The 27,750-nt window shown below is 44.4% G+C and overlaps 2 protein-coding genes across 3 annotated transcripts in view; one reads left to right on the top strand and one right to left on the bottom strand.

Annotated features, from left to right (window-relative positions):
- LOC137410448 (short-chain collagen C4-like) overlaps window positions 1-27,750 on the top strand; it is a 227,936-nt gene that overhangs the window by 29,955 nt on the left and 170,231 nt on the right. The gene's annotated exons all lie outside the window — the stretch shown is intronic.
- Window positions 21,538-27,750, bottom strand: part of LOC137410429 (short-chain collagen C4-like) — a 45,271-nt gene continuing 39,058 nt past the window's right edge. Inside the window, exons 5-6 of the mRNA XM_068095850.1 lie at window positions 22,057-22,329; window positions 21,538-21,847 (exon numbers count right to left, since the gene is read on the bottom strand). Coding sequence (XP_067951951.1) covers window positions 21,645-21,847; window positions 22,057-22,329 — 476 coding nt within the window. The 3' untranslated portion in view covers window positions 21,538-21,644. The remainder of the gene's footprint in view (window positions 21,848-22,056; window positions 22,330-27,750) is intronic.

The raw sequence follows: 27,750 nt of genomic DNA, 5'->3' as shown, positions 1-27,750 counted from the left end.
ACATGAAAAACATCACACACAAAGAAGATAAATAATGATATAGTCTACATTAAACATGCATTGTACAGTATTGTTTTTATGTACCAGTCCACATCAGTAAATTGAACACTGGAAGTTAAAAATTATTTTAAAAAACTTAATCTAATAGCCCTTCTTCAGGTGCGTTTTCATTTCTAGCTTTTTGTTAGAGCCATTGCTATTATCTGTGCTTTTTGACACTTTTCCTTTGAATAAAAATCTATTCAACGAAGTCTGTTTCTGATGACATCTCAAAATTGATCTAAAATAGCTCATGCACCTTTCATTAACATTGTCCATAACACGGCTTGTGAGAACATTTTCTAGATGTTTATTTTCAATCAAACTAGTAAGGTTTTCATACCAATATACATGTATAACTTTCTTGATTTCTGCCGGTGTAGGTTTTTCTGTCTCTTCTACTCCCTCGCCACTATTAAATTGTTGCTCCTCTTAAATGTTGATCCCATGCATGGCCTCTAAATCCTTCAAGTCATCAGTCATAAGCTCCTCCTTGCGCTTGCTTCAATGCATTTCTTGTTTTAATAATAATTACAATCATTGATTGGTTGCGATCATATTCCTTGGTAATATTAACAATACGGGCGCCTTTTTCCTATTTATTTATGATATCCAACATTGTTGTCATAGAAATAATTTTTTCCTTTGTCTTGTAACATTTGTATCAGTCTCAGATTCTTTAGCTAACGAATTAAATATAGATACTTGTAATTATATACGTATGCTGAAGAAAAGTTTATAGTAAAAGTGAGCATAATGCTAAAATTGAATATTTTTTCTCGCTTACGTACTTTTCACAAAATTTCCCACATGGAATGCTGACCTGAGAGAAGTCAATCATTGTGTCTCTTCTAAACATTGCGAAAATGTTTCCTGTAAACCACATTTCACCGTCTTTGTTATTTCGATGTACGGATTAAGCTCACCGACTGCCGAAGTTGAACTTGGGCGCAAATTTTCTTGAATCCGTATGGTGAAATTAAATTCTTATGATGAGGTGAAAACCTCTTCAAGTTCAACTTTGTACGTTGAAAAAGTTGTATATCAGAGTTATCGTATCCTGAGGGTGCACTGTATATATTTCTTAAAATTTGAGTGCACTTCCTTTGTTGTATATGTCCAGCTATAGCTGTTAAAATCTTGAAATTACAATTTTATGTTCTGATGGATTTGAACTCACAGAGATTGCAACTGCAATTTTTAAACCCTGTCTTCGACTACTGAGCTATATAAAGCGTATTGATCAAAAGCACTATCATATACCATTTAGCTTATGCACATGCTAAATGACGTATTATTTGTAACTCTTTGAGTTTCATTATCTTTTTGAAACCCGATGCTTTTCTGTGTTTTCTTGAATTTCTATTTTTGGTTTTTTATAAGGTTCAATTGCTATATACGCTGTCATCGCCAATCATTTTCACATGGAAAATGTATTATCTCCGCAGGGAGACATTCTCCGTTCAGTCAGACAAAGACAGTACGATATCTCACTTTTACCTCTGTGCCAGTCTTGAGAGGTACCAGTATCGACGCGCTCAAAGTTTTGATGAGTAGCTTCTGGTGGAACAGTAACCTTTTTATACATACACATACAGACACACAAACACTTCGATGGAAAAAATGTTATTAATGGTTCAACATATTCAGGAATTTTTTTCTCAGTTCTTATTAATCATATCGTTACCGAATCCTATTTTATTGAAATTGTAGCGAAACCAATTTAATTTACTTATTACTTGCTAATTGGTTCACCTGCACTTTTAAGCCCTAGTATAGTTGTTTGATTTTTTTTAATTTGGCTGACCTGTATAGCACATTTTCCTCATGATATGAAATTTGAAAGTTACAGTTGTTTGACAAAATTTGAAAATCTTAAAAGTTGTTTTAATTTTCTCTTTGAATTTATTTCAACACAAAACAATTTTCTCATGATATGTAGTGTGAAAGTTACAATGGCAAATGTTGTTATATGTTAAATACACATAAATTTTCTGTTCAGAGACTTTTTATTATACGGGCTAACGCCGGGTAAAACAGCTACTATATATATTGTAAAGGTTTTGTGCGACCTTCACTTTTCTCCACTAGTACAAGACTCGGTGCATGATTTTATACATATATTTCTGCTTAGTTCATAAGTTGTACAATAATGCTCAAGTAACAGGCAATGAACAGGCCCAAAACAGCTCGGCCCTTCTACACAAATGTTCTGCTTATATTGCTAGTAAGCTCCGCCTCTGTTCTACTTGGCTGGACCCGGCATGGCTCAGCCCGGCTCGGCCCGGCTCGGCCCGGCTCGGCCCGGCTCGGCCCGGCTCGGCTCGGCCCGGCCCGGCTCGGCCCGGCTCGGTCTTGACTCGGCATGGCTCTTGCTTGCTTTGGCTTTGGGCTTGGCTTGGCTTGGCTGGGCTTGGCTAAATGTAAGGAGAAGCCATCTACCTCACACTCCCTCCATTGGCGACTAAGGTCTCCAATTTATGTCCTAAGAGAGCACCAGTTGGGCCAGGTCCTCATTTTGGCGGGTTTCATAGCAGAGGCGCTCCACCTCTTCCAGCAGTAGCTGGCGCTTCTGGGCTTCCAAGTTTCCTTGCCATAAGACCGTCTGCATTGTCTCGGCAGCCCTCGTCCACTCCTGGGCATCTTGTGCCAATAACTGGGCCTGGCTGTGCTGTGTCTGCAGAAGGGTCTGGCTAGCTAGAGTCCATTCCACTATCTCAGCCAGCATGCGTGACCCAGCGAGATCCAAGGCCGTCTGGCTCCTTCTGGTCGAGGCTGGGCGGACTCCGGCTGGGGAGCACAGCTGAATTCTGGCCTGCTGGACTCCTCTTTGCCTGGTCCCCGCCTGTTCTTCTGACAGAACTGTTCCATGCGTCCTGGTCAACCAGATACACCACTGGCTTCACTTCTCCCTGTTGGTGAGTGGTGTGGTGTAACAACATTCGGTGACTCAACACGTTCTGCCAATCACAGGGGCACCCAAACACGGCGTAGTGTTATAGGACATGAAAGTGGATCTGCCTGGTGTTGGTTGTAAACTGGCAGATCCGGCAACTCCCGTCCTTCACCTGTTCCTCTGCTCGTGAGACCGTCTGGGAGAACAGGTATTCGATAGTCCTTACTATCATCTTTTTCCGCAGCCTGGTTTTCTCTGGCTGAGTGCTTTCTCTAACGGTAACAGCTGGCGGAGAAGAGGACAACTCCGGTGAGGGAAGACTGACTCGTCTCCTCTTAGTGTGCACAGCAGCCACCCGGCACTCCTCTTCCACCTCTTCTGGCATGGCCTCATTGAGCAGATCCTCCACTCTCCTCAATGAGGGTTGCATCTAACACCGCCTCTGCTCCTTCTTCCGTAATTTCTAACACAGCAGAGTCCGGTTGTCGCGTCATATCCAGCTCCATGTCATCCCCCTTGTGGGCCACCACGTTTGCCGGTGTTGGCCTCTCAATTCCTTCTCCAGCTTCTTTCAAGCTAATTGTGAGCGAAGTCAGTAAGTCCTGTAGTGATGTGTTGCCTTTGCTATCCATCTTTTCCACCGCTCCGATGTCGTCCAGAAAAAATGGGTGCTTTAAAAGGAAAGCCTTGGATGCGTCTGTGAGAACCGTTTTACAACTTTCCCGCAAGACCTCCGGACCGTTTTCCGGTAATTCCATAGAATAACATACACCATCTCTGTACTGTTCCGACTTCCTAGTTGTCCGGGCTGGCCTCGGAATGTGCCGGATCAGAGTTGATTGGATTGTGGGGTTGATGGGATCTGGTGTTGTGGTCTTTTCGGTCTCCGCCGGGTTTGCTTCAGGTTCTCCCAGAACTTTTTCCCAGGTAGCCAAATTGATTTCTTTGGAACTCGGAGGGCATCTTTGGCTTTCTTCTTCCTCCGGTCTGGCTAGATTTTCTCCCCGAGTTATCTCCTGCTCTCGTTTTTCTGCAGCTTCTAGTAGCAACTTTTCTCAGCTGGGGGTGGCATTATGGGTACAGGGTTTATTCTGACCTCCTCCTGCTTCCTCTTCGGCCTGTTGGGTTGGGCTTCTTTCATGTTAGGACTCCTCCTTGGCTCCAGGGTGGCCGGGGCTTGCTTCAACCTTTCTGGGCAAGCATGATAAGGTTTCAGCCTTCTTTCACACTGAATGGAAGACTGGCCCTGTTGTTCCACTAGATATGTGTGGTTCCCCCAAGCCTTTAAGACCTGGTATTGTCCCACGAACTTTGCCTGCAGCTTGGGACTTTCTCCCCGACTTCAGCGTTTATTTGTAAGCCATACCCAGTCGCCTGGGGTGTACAGAGGTGTCTCCTCCCATTCCTCCTGTCTCACCTCCATCTGACTTTTTTGTAGCTCCTCACGCATCGTCTGCAGCCTTCGCTGCACCTTAAGAACGGGCTCATGGGCAGGAAAGAACTCGGTCGGTGGTGGGTGGTTTTCCAGCTGGTCCGAGGACCTCAGCTTCCGTACCAACATCCACAGGTTGGATGTCTCTTCGGTTGCGGAGTGGGGGTGCCTTGATATGCCCTCATCAGATGGGGAAGCAGCAGGTCCCACTCGTCCTGTCCCCGGGCCAGAAGTAATGCCCTCAAAGAGTCTCCGAGTTCCTGATTGTTCCGTTCAACGATTCCGTTTGCCTGTTGGTGATAAGGAGTCATTTGGGTTTCCCCACGTTTCAAAGTTGGCACAGTTCGGCCATCAGTTGTTTCTCAAATGGCGCCCCTGGTTCGTGTAGATCTGCTCGAGTAACCCCAGGTAGCAGAAAACCCGCTCACCCAGTGGGTTTGCGACCACCGGGGCCATGGCATCAGGTAGTACCAGTGCGTCCTGCCATCGGGTGAAGTGGTCGGTGCGGACCAGCAACCACTTGTTCCCCTGGGCGTGACCGGAAATGGCCCCACCAGGTCCACGGCAACTTTCTGCCAGGGTCGGCCGACGTAGAGCCATTTTTTCCTTCCGGCTACCTTTGTCCCTCCATGCTTTGCAGCCTGGCACACCTCACAACTCTTGATGAGCCGTCTGACTGTGGCCGTCAATCCGGGCCAGTAACGATTTAGCTGGATGCGGCTTATCATTATTCCAACCCCAGAGTGAGCCAGGGCGTGCGATTGCCACCCCGTGGTTTCCCGCATGGCCGGAAGGCAAATGGTGCACCATCTGGTGTGGCCCTGCAGGGCCACGCGTGCTTTCAGCATGCCGTCTTGTTGTATGTGCGTGTCCTGTTGAGCCCCGCATGTGATGCAGGATATCCAGCTCTCTGCTCCCAACTTCCAGGTGTTCCGCTGGCACCGCTTCTCCTGTGGCAATGGCGCAACACATGATGGCCACTTGGCCTTATCCGGTGGCCTGTGTCTTTGCCAGCTCGCCGTTTGGTCCTGTTATCTCTGGTGTGGCCAGTAGCCCCTCGGAGGAACCTCTGGCACCAATGTTCAATCCCGTCACTGTTGGGGCGGGAGTCCCATGCAAATTGCCAGCTGGCCCTCCGGAGTATGTGATGTTGCCTAGAGTCAACCCCACCCTGTCGAGAGCGAAAGTCTCATCCAGGCAGCTGGTCGGTACCCAGGCGGCTAACAGTCCTTGTTCTTTTGCCAAATCTTTTTGTGAGGAGCTCTCGTCCCTCTGCTCAATGCTCACGCATGGTTGGCAGTCCTCGCAGGCTTGCCTGCTCAACCCATCTGCGTTCCCGTGACGAGTCTCTGACCGATGCTTCAGGATGTAGCTGAACTCAGCCAGGATCTCTAGCCACTGAGCTACCTGGTTCAAGAGTTCCCTCCTCCTGCATAGCCACCGGAGTGACGCGTGGTCCGTCCGTAAGAGGAACTCTTGGTCATACAAATACGGTCAAAAGGGCTTAACTGCTTTTACCACCGCAAGCAGCTCTCGTCGAGTGAAACATTCATTGTGTTCCGAGGGGGTGAGGGTCTTGCTGTAATAGGCAATAACTCTCTCTCGGCCCTCCTGTACTTGGGACAGTGCAGCCCCCACTCCACATTTGCTGGCATCTGTGTCCAGGGTGTACTGCCTCTGGAGATCCGGGTAGCCGAAGATCGGGGTGGTGCTAATACTATCCTTCAGCGCATTGAAGGCGTTATGTTTCCCTTCCATCCATTTCCAAGGCTCTCCTTTCGTAGTCAGTCGGTGCAAAGGATGTGCCATAGTGGTGAACTCTGGGATATATTGTCGGTAGTAGTCGACCGTCCCAAAGAATCTTTGGAGTTTTTTCACTCCGCGCAAGCTTGGCCATTCCGTGACTGCCTTCACCTTGTCGGGGTCATTTAGAGACTCTGTCATGGCTTACTATGTGGCCCAGGTAGCGAACCTGGGGTTGCAATAGTTTGCACTTAGATGGTTTTAACTTCAGTCCAGCCTTGTGGAGTCTCTGGAAGACTTCCTCCAACCGATGCAAATGCGTATCAAAGTCTGGGGCAATGACTATAATATCATCCAGATACAGTAGCAGCGTTCTCTAGTGGAAGCCATGTAGAACGCGTTCTATGAGTCTTTGGAAGGTGGCGGGGCGGACGTCAGTCCAAAAGGCAACACCTTCCATTTCTATAATTAAGATCGTGTCGAGAAGGTTGACTTCTCCTGTGCCTCCTCATCCAGGGGTGCCTGCCAGTACCCAATCACCAGGTCGAGCGTGCTGAAATAGCGGTTGCTGCACAGGGCATCCAAGCTGTCGTCAATCCTGGGTAAAGGGTGGGTGTCCTTCTCGGTGATGGCGTTTAGACTTGGTAGTCGATGCAAAAGTGCCACTTCCCGTCCTTCTTCTGGACCAAAATCACGAGGGAGCTCCAAGCTCCTCTGGCTGGCTCAAAAAGCTCCTGCTTGAGCAGATCCTGGACCTGCCTTTTAGACTTGGCATCCTTCTCCAGTCTGAGTTTGTGGGGAGTTGCCGGATTGGCTGGGTGCCCTCCTTGAGTGGAATAGAATGTTCCACCTCGGTGGTCCTTCCTATGCCGTTGTCACCCATACTGAACACAATGGCATATCGACTCAGCAAGGAAGTCAGCCTCGCCGTTTGACCCGTTCCTTCACAGTTTGGCCGGGCAACCTGGAACAATTCTTCAAGGTGAGCCGGCACTCCATTGATTGAAGTCGGACCGACGTCACACAGTAAAGGATGGTCCTCTTTGACGTGCAGGGTCTCCACTCCCGTGTAAGTGCCGATAGTGGCTCCAGGCCGGAAAGTCAATGGCCGCTCCAAAGCATTCATGCAGCGGGGATGACCTGCCTCTTGAGTCTCGGCTGATTCACGATACTTGTTATTGGAGGTCTGTCGAGAAAGCCTTCAATCAGTCCCATGGGGCAATAATTTCGCATGGTGATGCGACAGTGTATTGCCATCTCTGTCAGGGCGGGAACCACTACCACCCTTATCAGCTGTACCTTGCTCTGTAGCAGCCGCCCATGTCGATCCGTGCAGACTAGCTGTCTGCTATCCACTTGGACCACCGGTTGCTCAAATTCGAGAAAGCACTGATGGGCCATGAAGAATGGCATTCTGAGTATGGCATCCTCACTCAAATAGCTAACCACAAAGACTTCCTCTGTCTTTACATCCCTCAGGCGGATGACCAGACGGATTATTCCGTAGAAGGGGAGCCGTGTTCCGTCAGCCAATAGTCCATGCCCGTCACTCTCCTCGAGTTGGTCTCCTACGGCTCCTAGCAATCGATTAAACACCTGCTTATTGATCAGGTTTGTGGTGCATCATGTGTCTAAAAGAAACTGGATGGGCCGCCCTCCACTTTTCCTGGGAGAAAATAGCTGATGGAGTGAGGGCGGCTAAAGGCTTGCACCTTAGTGGTGCCTTCCTAGACATATTCCGGGAGGCTTGAGAGCCTTCCTTTCTGCGGTGGGGCAGGGTCGGTTCTTCGGGCTGTCCCACGTCTGGGGTAGACCCGCGGCTCCTGTGATTGCCATCCCCAAGGCGGAGAAAAGGTTGGCCCTGCCGCCTTCAAGGCAGGTTCCCGACCATCCGGTCTAGTGGGGGTGGTTCTTGCTGTCTTCGATGGAAGGAATTTGGGGGTCACCATCTTTCGTTTTGAGCTACGTCCCTGCCATTCACACGGAGAGGTGTAAGCGGTATTCAAGAGAGTGAGAATATCCAGATTGGCCTCACTCAAAGACTGGTAGTAGTTTCGTCTCTCCACAGGGTTTTCCTGTGCACGAGTTTTCCTCGGCTGGGTCCTTGCTGGTTGAGGCTAACCGTTGGCTTTCACTAAATCCCGTGTACTCCTATTGTGTTTCCGGGGTTATTTGGCCTTGGCAAAGCCAGTAGTTGGAGCTACTGCTATGGCCGTTTTTCGTTTCCCAAAGCCGGTTTGGTGTAGCAAGGGCAATTCTTCCGTACGCGCCTCGGTTGCCTACATTCCCAACAAAGAGTAGTTGGCTAGCTCCTCCTTTCGGTTAGAGTTCGAACCTGCTCTTGGAGCCATTCCATCTTGTCTGTGAGAGTTTGGACCAGCCGGGCTAGTCATCCTATAACATCTGTTTCGGCCGACTTCACCTGGTCGGAGGTTCCTCCCTCCAGGGTTTGTACTGAAGATCCGGTGGATTTGTGCTCGCCTCCTTGAATCTGAAAGTAGTCGTTCCCGGCCCGTACAGCATCAGCTAACGTGGGCGTATGTACAGCCAACAAATGTCGCTGCAGAGCAGGGTCCCTTAGTGAGCTGCAGAAGGTCTCCATAGCCATACTGTTTCGCTGTCGATTCGGCAGGTCTCCATACGCAATGCGTACCAACCTCTCGACCTCTATAGCATGCTCCTGAAATGTCATCCTTTCCTCTCGCCTAAGGGCGTAGAGCTAGCTTAGCACCTGCTTGGCGGATAGCCCAAATATTTCCCCAAGGGCATTGAAAATAGCCTGCTGGTCCTCGGTCCGTCTGCAGTCCTCAGCCTGTTTGCTCAGTGCTTCCCGGAGGTGCAACAGGGTTGCTCCTTCTGTCCACTGGTTGGCATCGGTTACCTCCGTGAAGTGAGCCATGAAGTACTCCACATCTCCTTTTCTAGTGTACTGGGGAGCCCTAAAATGTGGTGCTGGTTCCTGAGCCCTTGGCATCAGTAGTAACCGTTCTAGTGCCTCGACTAGTCGGTCGGGTTCCAGATCAGCACTTCTTCCTTTCCTATTGGTTATGTCTGGCTTTCAGTAGGCTTCTGCTGTTTTCCCAGAGCAGTGTCTCTACTGTGTTCGTGGCTTTCAGCTTCTTTCCGGGTTTCTTCCTGTAGGAAGTTTTTCCGGTAGGAGCTCGCTGTCTCCTCAGGCCAAGTCTTGTTGGAGCCTTTAGTAGGTTTCTACTCTTGAAGCAGTGCATCTACTGGGTCCGATACCGCAGGGTTTTCCACAGCTCTCTCTGTGTTTCTTCCTGTTGTCAAGAAGTTCTTCCAGTAGGAGAAATTTCACCGTTTTTCAGGCAGCCCAGTTCATCCAGAGTCCAGTGATTCTCCCAGTGTCCAGTGCTCCTGATGTGAGTCCTGTGGTGGAGACACTGTGATCTGATCAGCGATCCCACTGCTGTCACCAGTGTAAAGTTTTTGTGCGACCTTCACTTTCCTCCACTAGTACAAGACTCAGTGCATGAGTTCATACATATATTTTTTGCTTAGTTCAAAAGTTGTACCATAATGCTCAAGTAACAGGCAATGAACAAGCCCAGAACAGCTCTGCTCTTCAACACAAAAGTTCGAGCTTATATAGCTAGTAAGATCTACCTCCGTTCTACTTGACTAGACCCTGTGCAGCTCGCCCCGGCTTGGTCTTAACTCGGCACGGCTCTAGCTTAGCTTGGCATTGGGCTTGGCTTGGCTAGACTTGGCTAAATGTAAGGGGACGCCATCCACCACAATATCTGTATATATGTACTAGCTGTACCACTAATATATTTAAACTCTAGATATATACATATAGGCATTATATAAAAAATATACATAACTTCACCTTTATACATTTTTGTGATATTTTTGATCAATGATAAAATGAAGCAATTCTGATTTTGTAAGCAGCAACTTGTGCTTCAAGTTTGTCTCGATCTCTGCGCGAAAGATTTGCTCAGATTTTTCCTCGTATCCCAAATTTCTTTTATGTTTTTACACTTGTATGTCAGGGTATTACTGTGTTTTATTGGTGTAAACTACTGAAATCAACTTAACCATGCATTGATTGCAATGTGTTTCTGAGCAGACAACTCCTAGAATGCTTGCAAGCAGAAGATAACTCTTCTCTTTATTTAAAATGCTCAAATTTGGTTTGGAGATTACATTACCTGCAGTCTCTGCAACTTTTCAAGTATGCAGTGACTGCAGTGTTTTGTTGCTGTATAGTTGAGGATGTGTACCGTAAGTCGTCATGTTAAAGTCGCGCGGCCTGTGCTAAAAAACAGATGACTCACGAAGGAAAAAATAATCCTCCAACAAGCCGCCTGTGGTATCTATCCGTCCTTACCAACAAGCCGCATATACCCACAGACCGCGGCTAACGACTGAGGTTTTGTCGTCCTTGACCCCCTTGGGAGCGAGAGTGTTGAGACGGGTTTTGTTATATCCCATCCTCTTGAATAAAAAACAGGCTACATAAGTGCATGTGAAAAGAATTTTCTTTTACTTACAAGTTCAAATTAAAATCCCTGAACCCTTGCATCAAGAACTTACTTGCCATGTCTCAGCTAAATTTTTATTGCGCTGTTATTGTTAGGGCTTATAGGCTGCCCTGTAGGTTTTTTGGAAGGTTTACCACTGGCGGACATGGTTGTATCAAGCTAAGGAGTTCAGTCTTGCTGCTGCTAACGATGTGAAATAACTGAACACATGTGGCTTGCTGCAATTTGTTTATTGTGGTGAGTTTTGCACTCAGTTTGGTCCATAATTTCTGCTTCAATGTCAACACGCTCCAACTACTTGTCTCTCACTCAGGTGTCACGAATTCATCTCGACTTAAAGAAGATTTGTTAAGAGCAACAATCCAAGGCAGTTAAATTAAAGGTTTTACGGTACATTGTATATTTCTCACCATGGGAAAATTTGTTGTCTTAAAACGTGTTGAATGTTTAAAACGTCTTAAAATTTTTTGTAATTAAATGTATATGTTGTCTTAGTTATAGCACTATTGTGTCATGCAGAGAAACTATTAATCGTTTGACCTGAACACAGAATACATTCAATAAGTATCCATTCAAAAAGTGTGAGTGATATAGTGATATACAATGTACCGTAAAACCTCTCATTGAACTGCCTCGGAGTGCTGCTCTTAACGAATCCTGACTTAGAACGCTAAATTCTTCTTTAGTCTAAAGTATTCCTTAAAAATGACAGTGGAAATAAACAAGTAGGTCGCCAAAAACCCCGTACATAAAAGTGTATCATGAATCAATTATTTGGTTATAGTGCGGAAGCTGAGCAGAGACCGCATTTATCGAGAAGCTGCCCTGAGCCCCATGTAAGTTTTAAAAGTTTGGCCTTTAGCCGCGGTCTATGACTTTGAACCAGAAACCGCGCCCAAGAACAAGCCGCGCGGCTTGAGCATGAGGACTTACGGTACTAATATTTCTCAATTCATACTAACTACATGTATCCCTATAGATCAGTTTTTAATTTTCATGTTTGTTTGCGTAGCTCTCTTTGAATTTTTTTAATTCTGTGGTTAAATCATTTGGTTAGTGCACCTGGTTTTGAAGTCTGATGAGCAAAGGCCTATATAAGTTTTTGATATTTGTGGGGTTTGTTGTTTACAGTAGTTTGGTAGATTATAATTTTATTTAATTGGACAGTTGTCTGCTTTTTGTAATTGTGTGTTTTCGTATTTTGATTAGTGGGTTTTTGCATGTTAAGGTTTTTACTGCATGCATCTAATATAGCTTTCATGTTTTGCATGCATAAATAGCTAAGCTTTAAAGAGTTTTTGTTGAACAATTTTTTGTAGGGGTTGATTGATGCTAGAATGCTAGACACTGCTAAAAAGATTTTATTACATAGGTGATGAATAGGGTTTGTCCCATGTGATATAACGGAGTCGGTTGCGATTCATTTATGCTTTTGCTAGGATTGTATGTAAGTTGGGAGTCATGGCCACTTATTTGCTAGGCGTTTTGGTAAAGTTGCGCTGAGCTTCTGAATTGTAATTCGTGTGAGGCTAAGTTGGATAATCGCTTGTTGATAATTTCTGAGTCATTGTCAAAATTGATTGTCGCTGTTTGCTTTACTTGTAAACTTACAAAATGGTTTTATTTAGTCTTAGATATGGTTTGCAGTTATATTTTCCATATTCAGGGCTACATTCAAAAAGTTTCTAATTTGTATGTTTGCTTCGATAGTTTGCTTTGCTATCATGTTACAATTGTCGTGCTTATATAAATACATATGTATCCATGCATAGGTATAATTTGTATAAATATATTTACTTGTGGTGTGTTTGCACCAAGTTCAATGACTGACATCTCAAGTTTCATGTTTATTTGAGTAGCATTAAAAATGGGGTATCCATTGGAAGTTTTCCATATACAGACTTTTTGAAGATTTTTTGACTTGGATCAAAGAGTTTGTATTGTAGAAGATTTGATCTCAGACCCACCAGTTCACTAGTCCAAAGCCTTACCAATGCAGCCAAACAAGCTTGATTGATTCATTAGGCAATATATTGTAAAGGTTTGGCCCCGGTAGCTGAGCCAGCCTTACTTCCCTAACAAGCCGGTGCAGTCTGAACACTGGGCCTTCCCCTCGTCGGTCTGCCTGACACACCTAGTGGTCTGATCAGGCCGCGGCTGGTTGCCCTCAGTTCAGGCTCACTTAGAATACTAACACGGCCTGCTCTCTGAGACCCTATCTTGGCTAGTCTAGGTCCCAGCTAGCTTACTGTAGGGCCTGATCTTCCAATGCAATCGCATTTCTGATCAGGTCCGGTCGTAACGCAGCCAACCCCTAGCCTTCCTTAGGTATCTCCCAAGCAGTTCGTATTTGAAGCCAGATCAGTTCTGGTAGAATGATCCTTACTAAGCCAACCAGGCAGGCATAAACGTGATCAGTTCATAAGAATAAATGTAGTCTCTTTAATATATATATATATATATATATATATATATATATATATATATATATATATATATATATATACATATATATATATATATATATATAATCAGCACATATCCAATACAGCGTTAAACAGCATCGAGTTCACAAGTAAAAAATCCCAATGAGTTGGCCTGTGCCTTCTCCTTATATACGGTTTCACTCCGCCCACTTACATAATGATTATGTAACACCAAATGCGTTGTGGCAGGCCTGTAAGGCAGGCCTAGAAAATAACATATAATGGTATGATGGCAGGCCTGTGAGGCAGGCCCTGAAACACAGTATTATATAATAGGGTATAAAAGAAGCACACACAAAGTTATTACATAATAAGATATAAAGGAAGCACACCTAAGGTCATAACAAAGAATATTGGTGTCTAAAGCTAAGATCATGGTTAGCGTTTGTCCAGTCCTCCACACTCTCCCCCCAATTGTTCAGCCTGGGGCTAACAATTAAGAGAGGTGGAGTCGAAGGTGACCTACTCGTATTAGCGGGCGCAGCTCCATAGGCGTTGTACTTCCTGGTCTGTTCTCTTGTGCGTGGTTGGTGCTTCAGTTTCTTCCAATATACCATCGAGTTCAGTCAACAATTGTTGCAGCTCTTTATCTTCGTAGGTTAAACCTCTCGTATCCATGTGGCTAAGATAATTTCAAACTGGCTGGAGCAGAGAGCTATCTCGGAGTGACGCGTGAATGTACTTGCTGGGAGCAGCGCTGTGTTTGAATGAGAGTAATGGCGGCCAGTTTCCGGTGGGACCTCGTCCTTGACCCTGGTCAGCTACGTCGCCGGTATTCCTCAGGCCAGATCGTACCTGGCCGGAAAATCTCTCTGCCTCCGAGATCTCCATGGCCTCTGCGATCTTCGCTTCCTCTTTCAAGATCATTTGTCCTTATTCTCTCGTTCCTGCGGTTTGGCTTTCGGTGGTCAGCGCCCTTTCTAACTCCTCCATCGAGTCCTTCAGCGTTTGATACTGCAGCTCTCCTTCCTCGTCGAGGCTAATGCTCCCTCCCTCGAGTAACTTCTCTATGTCTCCTACTCGGGTTTTTAACACCTCGTACCTTTCCCTGGCCGCTATGTTGCTCCTAACCTCTTCCGAGAGCCGGGAGCTGTCCATGTCTTCATCTTCGGGATCGACCTGGTGGCTCACTGCCTGCCCATACCGTATGGGCGGTCCTGTTGTTTGTCGAGGTCTTCCATCCCTTCTGATTTCTACGGGCTTTTCTGTTCCAGTGGGTTCCGGCTCCACCTGAGTCTCTTCCCCGGCCGGAACCGGTCTAGAGTCCATGGAGGGTGCCGGATTCACTTGCTCGGGTCCTCTGGGGGCCAGGGGCCCTGATATCGCTGCCTCTCCTATCCCATCTCCCATTGAACCTGGGCTGATAGGCTCAACGGGGGCTATTGGGTCGGACTCGGTTCCTGGGTCGTCCAGCTCTAGTTCTGAGGCATCTGTGGGTTCCGGACTGTTGTCGCGCTCTCCCCCAATACCGCTGTCTACTGGTAGAGGGTTCTCCCCTTCGATCAGGGCCTCCAGCATCCGTCTCCGGAGCATTTCCCTATTAATCGGGGCAGTGAGAAGGTCCATGTCTCCACGCTGCAGGGGTGGTTGGGGAAGAGGTCCTCCCTCGCGGAACTCCAGGGTGGGCAGCAGCTCCACCAGCTCTCCCCTTCTTCTTCTCCTATTTCCGGTAGCCCCTCACATGTTGGGGCGCCAAGCAGGCTCCTTGGTGGCCGGGGCTCTACCATCTGCCTCTTGGCATGCAACATATAGTTTCAGGCGTTCTTCATTCTGAACGGACACCTGACCCTGCCGGTCCACTTGGTATGTATTGTTGGGGTGACACTTGGTAACTGTATATGGCCCCACATATTTGGGTTGGAGCTTGGGATTTTCACCCCTCCTTCGCCGCTTGTTTACCAGCAACACCAGGTCTCCCACCTCAAATAGTGGCGGCTCTTCCTCATCCTCGATCCTGACTTTCATCTGTCGTTCCCGGAGGATTTCGTATGTTTATTCCAGTCGATTGGCCAACTCCAACACGTAGGGTTGTATGGCCTGGCGCTCCGTGGCCACTAGTTCTGAGAGCTGGTCGGGCAGTCGTAGCTCCTTCCCCATCATCATAAAATTGGCGGTTTCTCCCGTGGCGGAGTGTGGTGTGCCTCGAAAAGCCCTAATGATTTGGGGTAGCAACAGATCCCAGTCTGTTGGTCCTCGGCGGAGAAGTAGGGCCCTCAACGAGTCTCCTAGGCTCCGGTTATTCCTCTCCACGACCCCATTTTCTTAGGGGTGGTACGGGGTGGTCCGCGTCTTGTTTACGTTCCATAGCCCACACAACTCGCTCATGAGTTTGGACTCAAACTGGGCCCCTTGGTCCGAATGCAACTCTTCCGGTAGGTCAAAATAGCAGAACACCCTCTCGTTCAGAGTCGTGGCCACCACCGGAGCAGTTGCATCCGGAATTGCTATGGCATCTTGCCATCTGGAAAAGTGATCGCTGATTACGAGGATCCACTTATTTCCTCGGTCCGTCTCTGGCAACGGTCCCACAAGATCCACCGCCAACTTCTGCCAAGGTCGCCCGGCATATAGCCGGTGCCTGCTCTTAGCGGGGTGGTTTCCTCCAGCCTTTGCTACTTGACAAACCTCACACGTTTTGATAAGGCGTCACATGTCTGCGTTTAATCCCGGCCAGTACCAATTCAGTAGGATCCTCTTTGCCGTCTTGTGTACTCCTGCATGGGCCAGTCTATGTGTCTCCCAAATCACCCGGTTTCGGTCTGCCCGGGGGTATAGGGTACACCATTGAAGGTGGCCGTTTGCTACTAGCCTGACCTCCAGTACCCCATTAGCCGACAACCGCATGGCTTCCCGCCTTCTGTGTAGGATCCGGAGCTCATTACTCCCCAAGGTTAGTTCTTCCTCCGGCAATTCCTGGTTGTTTTGTATGGCCCAGTACATTCGAGCCACGGCTTGGGTTCCCTCCATCTGGCTCTGCATCAACTGACGGAAGTTTCGCTCCTCGGGCAGCTTGATGGCTGCCATTTTGTTGGAATCTTCCTTCAGCATGGCCTGCTTGCTCGGACCCCCATCCCTCTCTTCTATTCGGGTGCACTGCCGGCAGTCCTCTGGGCAGGCTTGCCGACTCAATCCGTCGGCGTTCCCGTGTTTGATCCCTGGTCAGTGCTCCAATTGATAGGTGAATTCCAACAGGATCTCCAACCACCGGGCCACCTGAGCCGACGGTTCCCTTTTTTGGCAAAGCCATCTCGAAAAGGCATGGTCCGTTCGGAGTAGGAAGCGCTGCCCATACAAGTAAGGTCGGAAGTGCTTGATGGCCTTTACCACCGCCAGAAGTTCCTTACGGGTTACACAATAGTTCTGCTCTGCGGGGCTGAGTGTTTTACTGTAGTAAGCTACTACTGTCTCTCTACCATTCTGGTTCTGAGACAACACCGCTCCCATTCCCACATTGCTGGCGTCGGTATCCAGGATATACTGGTTCTTAGGATTAGGATAGCCCAAGACCGGTGCCATGATCAACCCACGATGGAGTGTCTCGAACGCCGTTTGCTCTACGTTACCCCACTGCCATGATTTCCCCTTTCCTGTCAAAACAATGAGCAGCATGGCGGTAGTGGCATAGTCCTTTAAATACTGCCGATAATACCCAGTAGTTCCCAAGAATGCTTGTAATTCCTTCACATTTCGTGGGACTCGCCATTCTGCCACTACCTTGACCTTATCTGGATCCGTAGATACCCCTTCCGGGCTTACTACATGTCCAAGGTATCTCACCTTCTCCTGGAGGAGCTCACACTTGGAGGGTTTTAGTTTCAGCCTGGCAGTTGCCAGTCTCTGGAAGACTTCCTCCAAGTGAGCCAGGTGAGTCTCGAAGTCGGGAGCAATGATGATAATGTCATCCAGGTAGAGCAAGAAAGTTTTCCAGTAGAGTCTTTGCAGCACCGACTCCATCAATCTCTGAAAAGTGGCGGGGGCCGACGTTAGTCTGAACGGCAGTATTTTCCACTTCCATAGTCCACTCCGGGTTGCGAAGGCAGACCTTTCCTGGGCTTCCTGGTCCATTGGCACTTGCCAGTACCCACTGGTCAGGTCTAGCGTGCTAAAGAATCGACTTCCTGCCAGGGCATCCAAGCTCTCGTCGATTCTTGGGATCGGATAAGCGTCCTGTTGTGTTATGACATTCAGTTGCCGGTAGTCTACGCAGAACCGCCACCCGCCATCCTTTTTCCGAACCATCACCACTGGTGAGCTCCAAGCCCTATTTGCAGGTTCGATCAGGCCCTTTTCCAACAATTCGGTCACCTGTCTGTCTGCCTCCGCCTCCTTGAGAAGTTCCAACCTAAGGGGAGGTTGTCTAATGGGTCTGGCTCCTTCTATCAGTGGTATGCTATGCTTCACCAGATTAGTTCGCCCTACATCACTCTCATATTTACTGAATACATTCTGGTATTTAGCCAGCAGGGCGGCTAGCTTCCGTTTTTCCTGGTCATGGGAACAACTTCGGACGGCCTGATTGTAGAGCTCGACCAGATGCTCAGGCACTGTTCTCCCGGTGTGTATAGCTGCACCCCCTACTCCAGCCACCTCGGTGTCGAAGTCTTCTTGTTCCGCCCAGAGCTTAGTCTGCACATTTTCTGCCCTGATGGCGGTGTAAAAGCCTATCACATGTCCAGCCGCCAGTTCGATGGGGTCGTTGCCCGGGTTCAATCATTGTACGGCCACATCGCCCTGGTCTCCGGGTTGATTCAGGCTACGCGCCGCGGGAAGGTGCGGGTCGGATCCCTCTATTATGCCTATGGGTACATAATTTCTGGCTGATATTTTCCCTGCCACCGTTATCTCAGACAATGGTGGAATGTTGACCTTCTTCCAGGTGTGTACTTTGGACACCATCAACCTGCCATATTTATTGGTGCATGTGAGCTTTCTATCCCCAATGGAGATGACTGGTTGATCGAATTCCATGTTGCATTGGTGCGAGATCAGGAAGGGCATTCCCAGAATAGTATCCTCGCTGGTCTGACTCACAATGAAGTTCTCCTCAATCGTCACATTGCGGATTCTCCCGGTTAGTCGGATTAGTCCGTAGAATTGGAGCTTACTTCCGTCCGCCATGAGTCCATACCGGTCATTTTCCTCCAGTTGTGCTTTAATCCTTTCCGGCATCCTGTCAAATATTTTCTTAGACAACAGGTTCGTGTTGCAGTCGGTGTCTATGAGAAAGGGCAGGTCCTGTCTCTCCATTTTCCCTGGCAGGAAGTAACTGGATTTATGGGGCTTTTCTAAGGCCCCGATACTTGGTAACTCCCCCATTCTGCAGGCGTCGTTATACGCCTCTTCGGAACATCTCTTTCGTGGCAGACCCTGAGGCCTGTCCGGTGGTGGACTCTCTTCGAGCTGGTCTGCCAGACTTTCCTCGGGAGTAGCTGGCCTTGTGCTCTCCCCGTACCAGCCTGTCGGACCCGACACTGAACTCAGGCATTGGCCTGGGTCTCCACCCCGGAGAGGGCCGACGTGGTTCGACTCTCGTCCTTCCTCCAACACCAATGCTTGGGGGTGGTAGGCTCGATCCCAGCTCCCCCTCTTCCTGGATCTGCGACCCCCTGGTCTCTGGAAGTGCTCCACCATGGCTGGTTCCTCTTCCACTCCGGATCTGGAAGGTATAGATCTCTGGAGAAGCTCAGCTCCGGATGAGCTGGCTCTCGCTCCCAATCTACCCTGTCCAAATCTCTGGGAAGGATCAGCGCCGGCTGGGCCTTCTTCCCCCGACCTAGGCCGTTTTGGTTCCTGGAAGTGTTCAACCGAGGCTAACTTCTCCCACCTTCCCGATTTGCGTTTAGGTCTCTCGAGAGCTCCAGTTGATGCAGGATCAACTCCCTGTTCCGAATTTTGCGGCCCAGATCTCTTGGAGTAGTTCCTCTTGATTGTACCCTCCTCTAGACTGCCAACATTTCCCGATGTCGCTTTTTGTCTAGCCCGCCTTTGGGTCTGTCGGCTCGCCTGTGGCGGCTCCCGATGATCAATCTCTGTATCACCTTCCTCTATGTCTAGACCTTCTAGGCTCTGGCACGGGTTGTAAGTGTGAACCCTCCTTACCGGAGGCCTCTGGGTGAGAGCCATCGAGTTTGCGGAATGGAGCCAGCCTTCTGGGTCCATCCCCGCCTCCCTTCGGCCTGCCTTTTTCCTTTCTTTGCGATTATGAGTTCTTGGTGCCCTATTGCAGCCAGCAGGTTTCTCTACTGCTGCGGGCGGTAGGCGTTTCCCTGGTTCGGTTCTTGGGTGGCACGGCCACTGGTCCGGGTCTTGGGGCAGTTCCTCCTCCAGTGACCTGCCTGATCACACCCCCAGCACTTCATCACCCTTTTTTCCCGGGTCACCTGTTGGGAAAACTCCATGGTTGGCCGATTTGTCTTTTCAGATCCGCCATTTCTCTTTTTAGACTTTCCATCATTGTCAGGAGTGCCCCTAGTGGGTCAGGGGTAGTACGATCCACTATGGCCTGCTCTACATCCGCCTGCTCCTCCATGGTCTGCTCGAACCCTTCTGGCTGAACTACCTTTATCCCGGATCTCATCGGGTGGTTCTGCCGGGTGGTCGTATCGGGCCGTATCTGCAAGTACTCATTCCCTGCTTTTACGGCAGTCTCCAGGTTGGGGGTGGGTACTGCCAAAAGGTGTCTCTGTAGGTATATGTTACCTAACGACCCGCAGAATGTGTCCACCGTCATCTCCTCTCTCATGCGATCGGATAGCTCCTCGAACGCAATGCTCGTGAGTCTTTCTATTCGAGTGGCATGTTCAAATAGCGTAGTGTGGTGTTCCTTCCTCAGGCCTTGTAGCTCCGATCTCGCTTCCTTGGGGGTCATGCTGAACCTTGCTCGGAGGGTGTTAAACACCGCCTGCAGTGTATGCCCATGTCCACATTCCTTGGCCTGCTCTCTCAGCCTTCCTCGAATGTGTAATAGGGCGGATCTGGCTGCCCAGTCATTTGCGATAGCCACATCATTGAACTGTCTTATGAAGGCCTCCACATCACCATTCCCATCGTATTCAGGAGCCTTGAATGTCTCTCTGGGTACCGGTGGTCCCTGATTCCTCTGCACCTCTTGGTTTACAATCATTCTCTTCAACGCATTCGTCAATCGCTCTAGACCATCTAGTCCTTCCCTTTGGGGGACTCCCGGTCGTTCCGCACTGCGAGTGCGTCTTGCCATGATTGTGCCTTGTTAGTTCTCTTTGTGGGTTGATTAGATCCCACTGCTGCCACCAGTGTAAAGGTTTGGCCCCGGTAACTGAGCCAGCCTTACTTCCCTAACAAGCCGGTGCAGTCTAAACACTGGGCCTTCCCCTCGTCGGCCTGCCTGACACACCTAGTGGTCTGATCAGGCCGCGGCTGGTTGCCGTCAGTTCAGGCTCAATTGGAATACTAACACGGCCTGCTCTCTGAGACCCTATCTTGGCTAGTCTAGGTCCCGGCTAGCTTACTGTAGGGCCTGATCTTCCAATGCAATCGCATTTCTGATCAGGTCCGGTCGTAACGCAGCCAACCCCTAGCCTTCCTTAGGTATCTCCCAAGCAGTTCGTACTTGAAGCCAGATCAGTTCTGGTAGAATGATCCTTACTAAGCCAACCAGGCAGGCATAACTGTGATCAGTTCGTAAGAATAAATGTAGTCTATTTAATATATATATATATATATATATATATATAATCAGCACATATGCAATACAGCGTTAAACAGCATCGAGTTCACAAGTAAAAAATCCCAATGAGTTGGCATGTGCTTTCTCCTTATATACGGTTTCACTCCGCCCACTTACACAATGATTATGTAACACCAAATGCGTTGTGGCAGGCCTGTGAGGCAGGCCTAGATAAGAACATATTATGGTATGATGGCAGGCCTGTGAGGCAGGCCCAGAAACACAGTATTATATAATAGGGTATAAAAGAAGCACACACAAAGTTATTACATAATAAGATATAAAGGAAGCACACCTAAAGTCATAACAAAGAATATCGGTGTCTAAAGCTAAGAGCATGATTAGCGTTTGTCCAGTCCTCCACAATATGTCACCATATGGGAGCAAATACGCTACCACCCTCCATCACGATGCAAAGTGATGGTGTAATGCCATTAGTAAACTCTTATTAGTAAGCTTACTCAGATTTTCCATTGGCAATAGGTCAGGCTAGTAGCAAGTAGCAGGCCGCTCTCATTATCTCTCATTGTTTATGAATTGATTTTTAATACTTAAAACTAACACTTAAATTTTTATATAAATGCTTATTCAAGTAAGATGTTTACACGTTTAAATGTGTTATCCCATAGGTTGGCACATTCGAACCAACTTTAGTTTTGGACTCAATCCTTCTTTTGAACTAAACACAAGCCCCTGAAACAGAATATGATTTTATTATGTTTTATTATACTGAATTTTGTGTCAACAATAAAAGTATTATTTGCTATGATAGAACATGTGTGAAGATTAGAATAAGGGTATCTAATAGAGCTGTTATGTAGAAAGGGTAAAGTAGTTACTTGGTACAAACAACACAAGTAATAGCCTTATTCTCATCATATGGTGGACAGTATGACCCCTTGCTACATTCTGATCTGGTAAAGAAGAAGAGTCCACCATCTTTGTTAGCACTTTCTCCTGCTACATGTTCAGGCTCAGCATCCACGCATTCAAATGTCATTTGGTGGTTGTAACTGTAGTGTTCGGTCATGATGTAGCCTGAAGTACAAGGATTGATAATGCATATGTGTCACAACCACTTGTTTTTGCTATGATTTATGCTGGAGATGCTTAGAGAGCGAATGATAATGCTAGAAATTATGAAACCGTCAAATTATTAAATAAGGTACTATTAGGAGTTATCTACTAAGTTTCAGAAATTATTAGGATACGAACGACAAGTACAAGAGATATAACTAAAACTACACCTTCATATTCTGTAGTCCAGTCATCAGGGCAGGTTCTCTTAGCTGGGATCATCATCAGAGCGGGTCGGTTACCAGTGTAGCATCTTGCACACGGAGCATTCTGATTATGGGTGCTACTGGGAAATACACCAAATGATTCTGTTTGATATTCTACTCCAGCAATAAATGCTGAATTGCTGACTGATCTTGGACTGTTGTACTCTGGTGAGTCAGGCATGCACAGGTAGTTCACTCCTCCCCCTGGTTGATCATACCTTCCATTTCCAGTGTAACCTAAACAGAAGTCATTATTATATAGTAATAACAATCGTATTATAGAGTAATAATGATCTCCACTAGATTATTATACATAAAATATTAAGTACATCATAATGCCGCTCTTATATCTCAGCACATAACTTGACTGGATTAAAATTCAAGCCTTTGTGAATGAATAATTCTGATCATCTTTGCTCAAGGATACTGTGTGTACATGTGATGCTTAATTACATGTAATTTATAGGTGAAACATAGAAATGAACAAAAATACAAACATAACGTAAAAAGGAGTTTGATAGTTCAAGTTCAATAGTTGGAGACTAGCAGCAGGACAGCCCCGCTGGTAGTTTGCAGAAGTAAAGACATGGTCATGACATGGACATGGTCAGCAGTGAGCACCAGTAGCAGCACCATCATCACTGGCTGCCCACAAGGACTCGGCCAGTTTCACTTTTATAACACTACGAGCCAAGTCATAAAAGCCAAAAATGTGTTTATTGAATAATTTAACCGCACTGAACAACATAGATATTTGATTAGTTTTAAAGTATTGTGTTTTAAAAGCATTGTTTGTCTTTAATCAAGTACATTTGCTGGGATAAATTGACATATTTGAAAATCAAAACTTTTCAGGGCTTTTATAAAGTGCAGCACACGCCAGAAATCTAATTTCACTTTTACAGGCATTAACTTTAATAAAGAGAAGCTATTAATTAATGGTGCTTTTGGTTTCATTTTTAAAACTTTCAAAATAGTTTATTCAGTTTTTTTCTTTAATACAAAAATTTTTTTCCATTTATGTTGAGCCGGCATGGTCTCATAACTCTATTCCATAAATCATGTTAGGGTAGAAAACGTTATAATACAGGTCAATCATTGTGTTGCTGTCAAAGTATCTTCTCACATCATCAAAAGTACACATTGTAATTTGCTGGTTAATTTTGTAATATGGCTGTGAAATGATACGTTATCATCAATCCTTTATTCCTAAAAACTGTGTATGGCATTTGACAGAAACTATCCTTTCATATTTAAAAATTAAGCCAAGCGAATCAAGCAAATTTTTCTGACAGTTTTTCAAAAATCACAAGTACTGTTTGTTGGCTATTTAGGATAAGATTATTTGCCAAATACTATTCATTAATTTTCCATAATTTCGTATGTACTTGTAAAATGTAAAAATCAGTAGTAAAAACAGTTTTATCATCAGCAAAAAGCATGCAGTTTAGTGATGGAGCACAGTTCACCAGATCATTAATAAATATAATGAAGAACAGTGGGCTTATGATAGAACCATATTAAACACCAATTTTCACACAGTTTGGTGATGAAGATATGTTGTTATTTCTCACAAAATATGAAGGACTGTTTAAATAGCTTGACTAAAGTGCAAGCATCATCAGAAAAATTGTAAAATTTAAGTTTGGTAATTAGAATGATTTTGTCAATCGTATCGGAGGCATCTGAAAAATCTCAAAATGTCCCGAGTATAAATGTGCCTTTAGCAAAATCAACATATAGTTTTTTAAGCATTCTACTAAACATTCTACAGCTTCTGTAGTGTTGATCAACTTCGGTGGTGTAGCGCTTTTTATGAAATCCATACTAGTTATCAACCAACAAGTTTGAGCTTTCCATATTTGTACATATTTGTTTTACTAAAACTTTCTCTATAATTTTGGATAAACTGGTAATATTTGAAAGTAATAATTTGTAAAGAGTAATTCTTATTATCTATAGACAATCTGAGAAGGTGGATTTTGCAAATATTAAATTGATAAGTAATAATAGAAAGGAAAGAAATGAAATTTTCTTTTAACAGTCTAACAGAAATGTTATCACATTGTGTTGATTTTTGCAGGTTTAACTGTTGTATCCCTTTTTATTACATCACCCTTTAAGACCTGCTCAAACTTCAATTTAATGTTAGGTATTGGTACTTGTTTTAGATAACATTCATGAGTTATATCAGATGTAGCAGGTTTTGTTGCAAGATCTACTCAAATATCTACAAAATTACGTTGATACGCTCAGAAATCTTTAAAAGATCTGTAATTTTAAAGCTTTGGCACATCTTTGGTTGTAAGACCATGATTAGAATGTGTAAAATCCTATTTTCAAATTTTGTTTAAAAATTTGTATTAGTCATTAAAATTCCATTTACACTTTTTATACTAATCACAAGAAAGTTTTAATTTTGCATGAGAAATTTTGTTAGTAAAATAGTTTATTTAGCAATATTTAGCCAAAATCTGTGTATTTAAAGGCTCATATTTACAGTTATTGTGCAGTCTACTTCCTTTTGAAATTAGTTTTTTGAAATTAGTTTAAACAATGTACAGTTCATCTAAAGCTTTGTAAAGGAATTTTTGTGGATTTGCCTGAAGCTTAAAGCTGCCTGGGCTTGTGTTGTTAAATCTGTTATAATTTTAATAAAATCATTGAAACCTTTATTAACATTGCTTTAATGTAAATTTAATTTTAATTACGGTTTGAAAACTTTTGCTTTAAAAGTGTGTAGTCAATTTGTGAGTTATTATTACAGATTGGTGAATGTGGGTTGTAATAGAATATTGCAACTGATGTAACCACAGCGTGGTGATCAAAAGTTATAAATCAATTGTACAGGAAACCATTTCTCATCTATAATGGTTGTGATGATATGGTTTAGACGACGCACCTTGCTGTTGCCTACTATAACTATTATAAAGTATCGGTATACATCTGTCACTACTATAACTATTATAAAGTATCAATATATCTATCACTACGATAACTATAATAAAGTATTAAAATACATATATTACTACTATAACTATTATAAAGTATCGATATACATCTGTCACTACTATAACTATTATAAAGTATTGATATACATCTATCACTACTATAACTATTATAAAGTATTGATATACATCTATCACTACTATAACTATTATAAAGTATCGATATACATCTATCACTACTATAACTATAATAAAGTATTATTATACGTCTATCACTACTATAAATATTATAAAGTATTGATATACATTTATAATTACTGCTATAAATATTATACAGTATTAATGTACCTCTATCACTACGATAACTATTATAAAGTATTGATATACATCTATCACAACTACAACTGTTATAAAGTATTGATATGCGTACATCTATCTCCACTATAGCTATAACTAAGTATTGATATAAATGTACATCTATCACTACTATAACTATTATAAACTATTAATATACATCTATCACTACTATAACTATTATAAAGTATTGATATACATCTATCACTACTATAAGTATTATAAAGTATTGATATACATCCATCATTACTATAACTATAATGAAGTATTGATATACATCTATCACTACGATAACTATAATAGAGTATTAATATACATCTATTACTACTATAACTATTATAAAGTATCGATATACATCTATCACTACTATAACTATTACAAACTATTAATATACATCTATCACTACTATAACTGTTATAAAGTATTGATATACATCTATCACTACTATAAGTATTATAAAGTATTGATATACATCCATCACCACTATAACTATTATAAAGTATTGATATACATCTATCACCACTAAAACTATTATAAAGTATTGATATATATCTATCACTACTATAACTATTATAAAGTATTGATATACATCTATCACAACTATAACTATTATAACATATTGATATACATCTATCACAGGTATAATTATTATAAAGTATCAATATACATCTATCGCTACTATAATAAAATATTAATATACATCTATTACTACTATACCTATTATAAAGTATTGATATACATCTATCACAACTATAACTATTATAAAGTATTGATATACATCTATCACTACTATAACTATTATAAGGTATTTATTTACATCTATCACAACAATAACCATTATAAAATATTTGTTGGAGTTATGTGCCTTTTAGTATTAGTTAGACAACTCCTACTTTCATCATCTGTTATAGGAGATCCCGCATTATGTTAGTTTGGATGACGAGCTTTTTTTATGTAACGCTTCCGTTTTAAGCAAATAAACTCCGGAGCTGTTCTAAAAGTAATTTTACTCTTTTCTGAGTTTAATCACTGAATCGGTACTGATAGAATACAACGTATTGGCGACGAGGATGGGATATTGTTTTTCCGAATAGTTTTAGCCCACGGATGGTGGCTTTTCACTCCTTCTAAAACGTTAAAGGAAGAAGGACACAACATGGTGGCTGTAATCACGACTGGGCAAGTATAATTACCATTTATGTTTTAAGTGGTATTTATATATTGGCAATTTGAGTGGGTATCTAGCACCTAGACCTTAAGACATTACTTGTGATTTTGGAAATAACTAGGTATTCAATATGGATATTTTATCTGGTGTGAGGGTTCTAGCGCAATTTGACCTGGATAGAGATGCTAGAACAGTTTCTACCAAATAGAGGTCATGGTTAGCAGAATTTCAGCTTTTTGCTGACTGTAGAGATATTTATGACGAGGCACCTTCCCCAGATACGGATGCTTGTAAGACTTTGAAGAGAAAACGTAGAGCTTTGTTACTGTATTGCGCTGGCCCAAGAGTGCCAGAGATTTTTTAAGCTTTAGACCCAAAAAAGGAGGAGGATTATTTTCATGCTACTGTAGAAGCCCTAAATAAAAATCTTACGGTAAAACCTAACTCTACTTATCTAAAACACATGTTTTGCAAATTAACCAAAACCATCGAGAAGACTGTAGGTCAATACTTTGCTCATCTGAGAAAAGCTGCTGATAGGTGTGAATTTGCAAATGTTGAGACGGAGTTAGTCGGCCAAGTAGTAGCTAGCTGTTACTCAAATGACTTGAGAGATAAAGTGTTAGACAGAGGCTCTAAGCTAGAACTCAAAAGGTTACTTGAAATTGTTACATTTTAGCTGTGCAGTCAGCTTTCTTTTAGCTGTGCTATAATTGCATAATTGTCTAATAACCCATAGCTATGAGCTTGCTAACTAAGTCAGTTCCTTTATGTGCTTCTTACCTGTTAGCTGTGTTTTCTGTGATACAAGACTTATCGTGATAATACAATACAACAACTACAATACAACAACTGGTGTCAGGAACGAACATTGTGGACTCACAGCCAGCATTTTTCTATTGTCTTGCTATGGATCCTAACATAAAAGCTTTGATCGATGCTATGCAGAAACAGCAACAACAGTTCCAGCAGCAAAACGCTGATCTACAGAAGCAGTTTATCTCCTTGTTTAAAGCTACCAAGAGTGATAGTGCTGCATCAATACCAGTAGCTGCCGCCATACCAAAGTTTGAAGCATACGACAGAGGTAAAGAAAAATGGAACCAGTACCTTCAACATTTCAATCAGCACTTTAATGTGTATCGGGTGGTAGATGACAGTCAGAAATGAGCATGCTTACTATCTTAG

Source organism: Watersipora subatra, chromosome 1 (genome assembly GCF_963576615.1).
Source record: "Watersipora subatra chromosome 1, tzWatSuba1.1, whole genome shotgun sequence".
Taxonomy (NCBI): domain Eukaryota; kingdom Metazoa; phylum Bryozoa; class Gymnolaemata; order Cheilostomatida; family Watersiporidae; genus Watersipora; species Watersipora subatra.
This window is presented reverse-complemented; position numbering and strand designations above follow the sequence as displayed.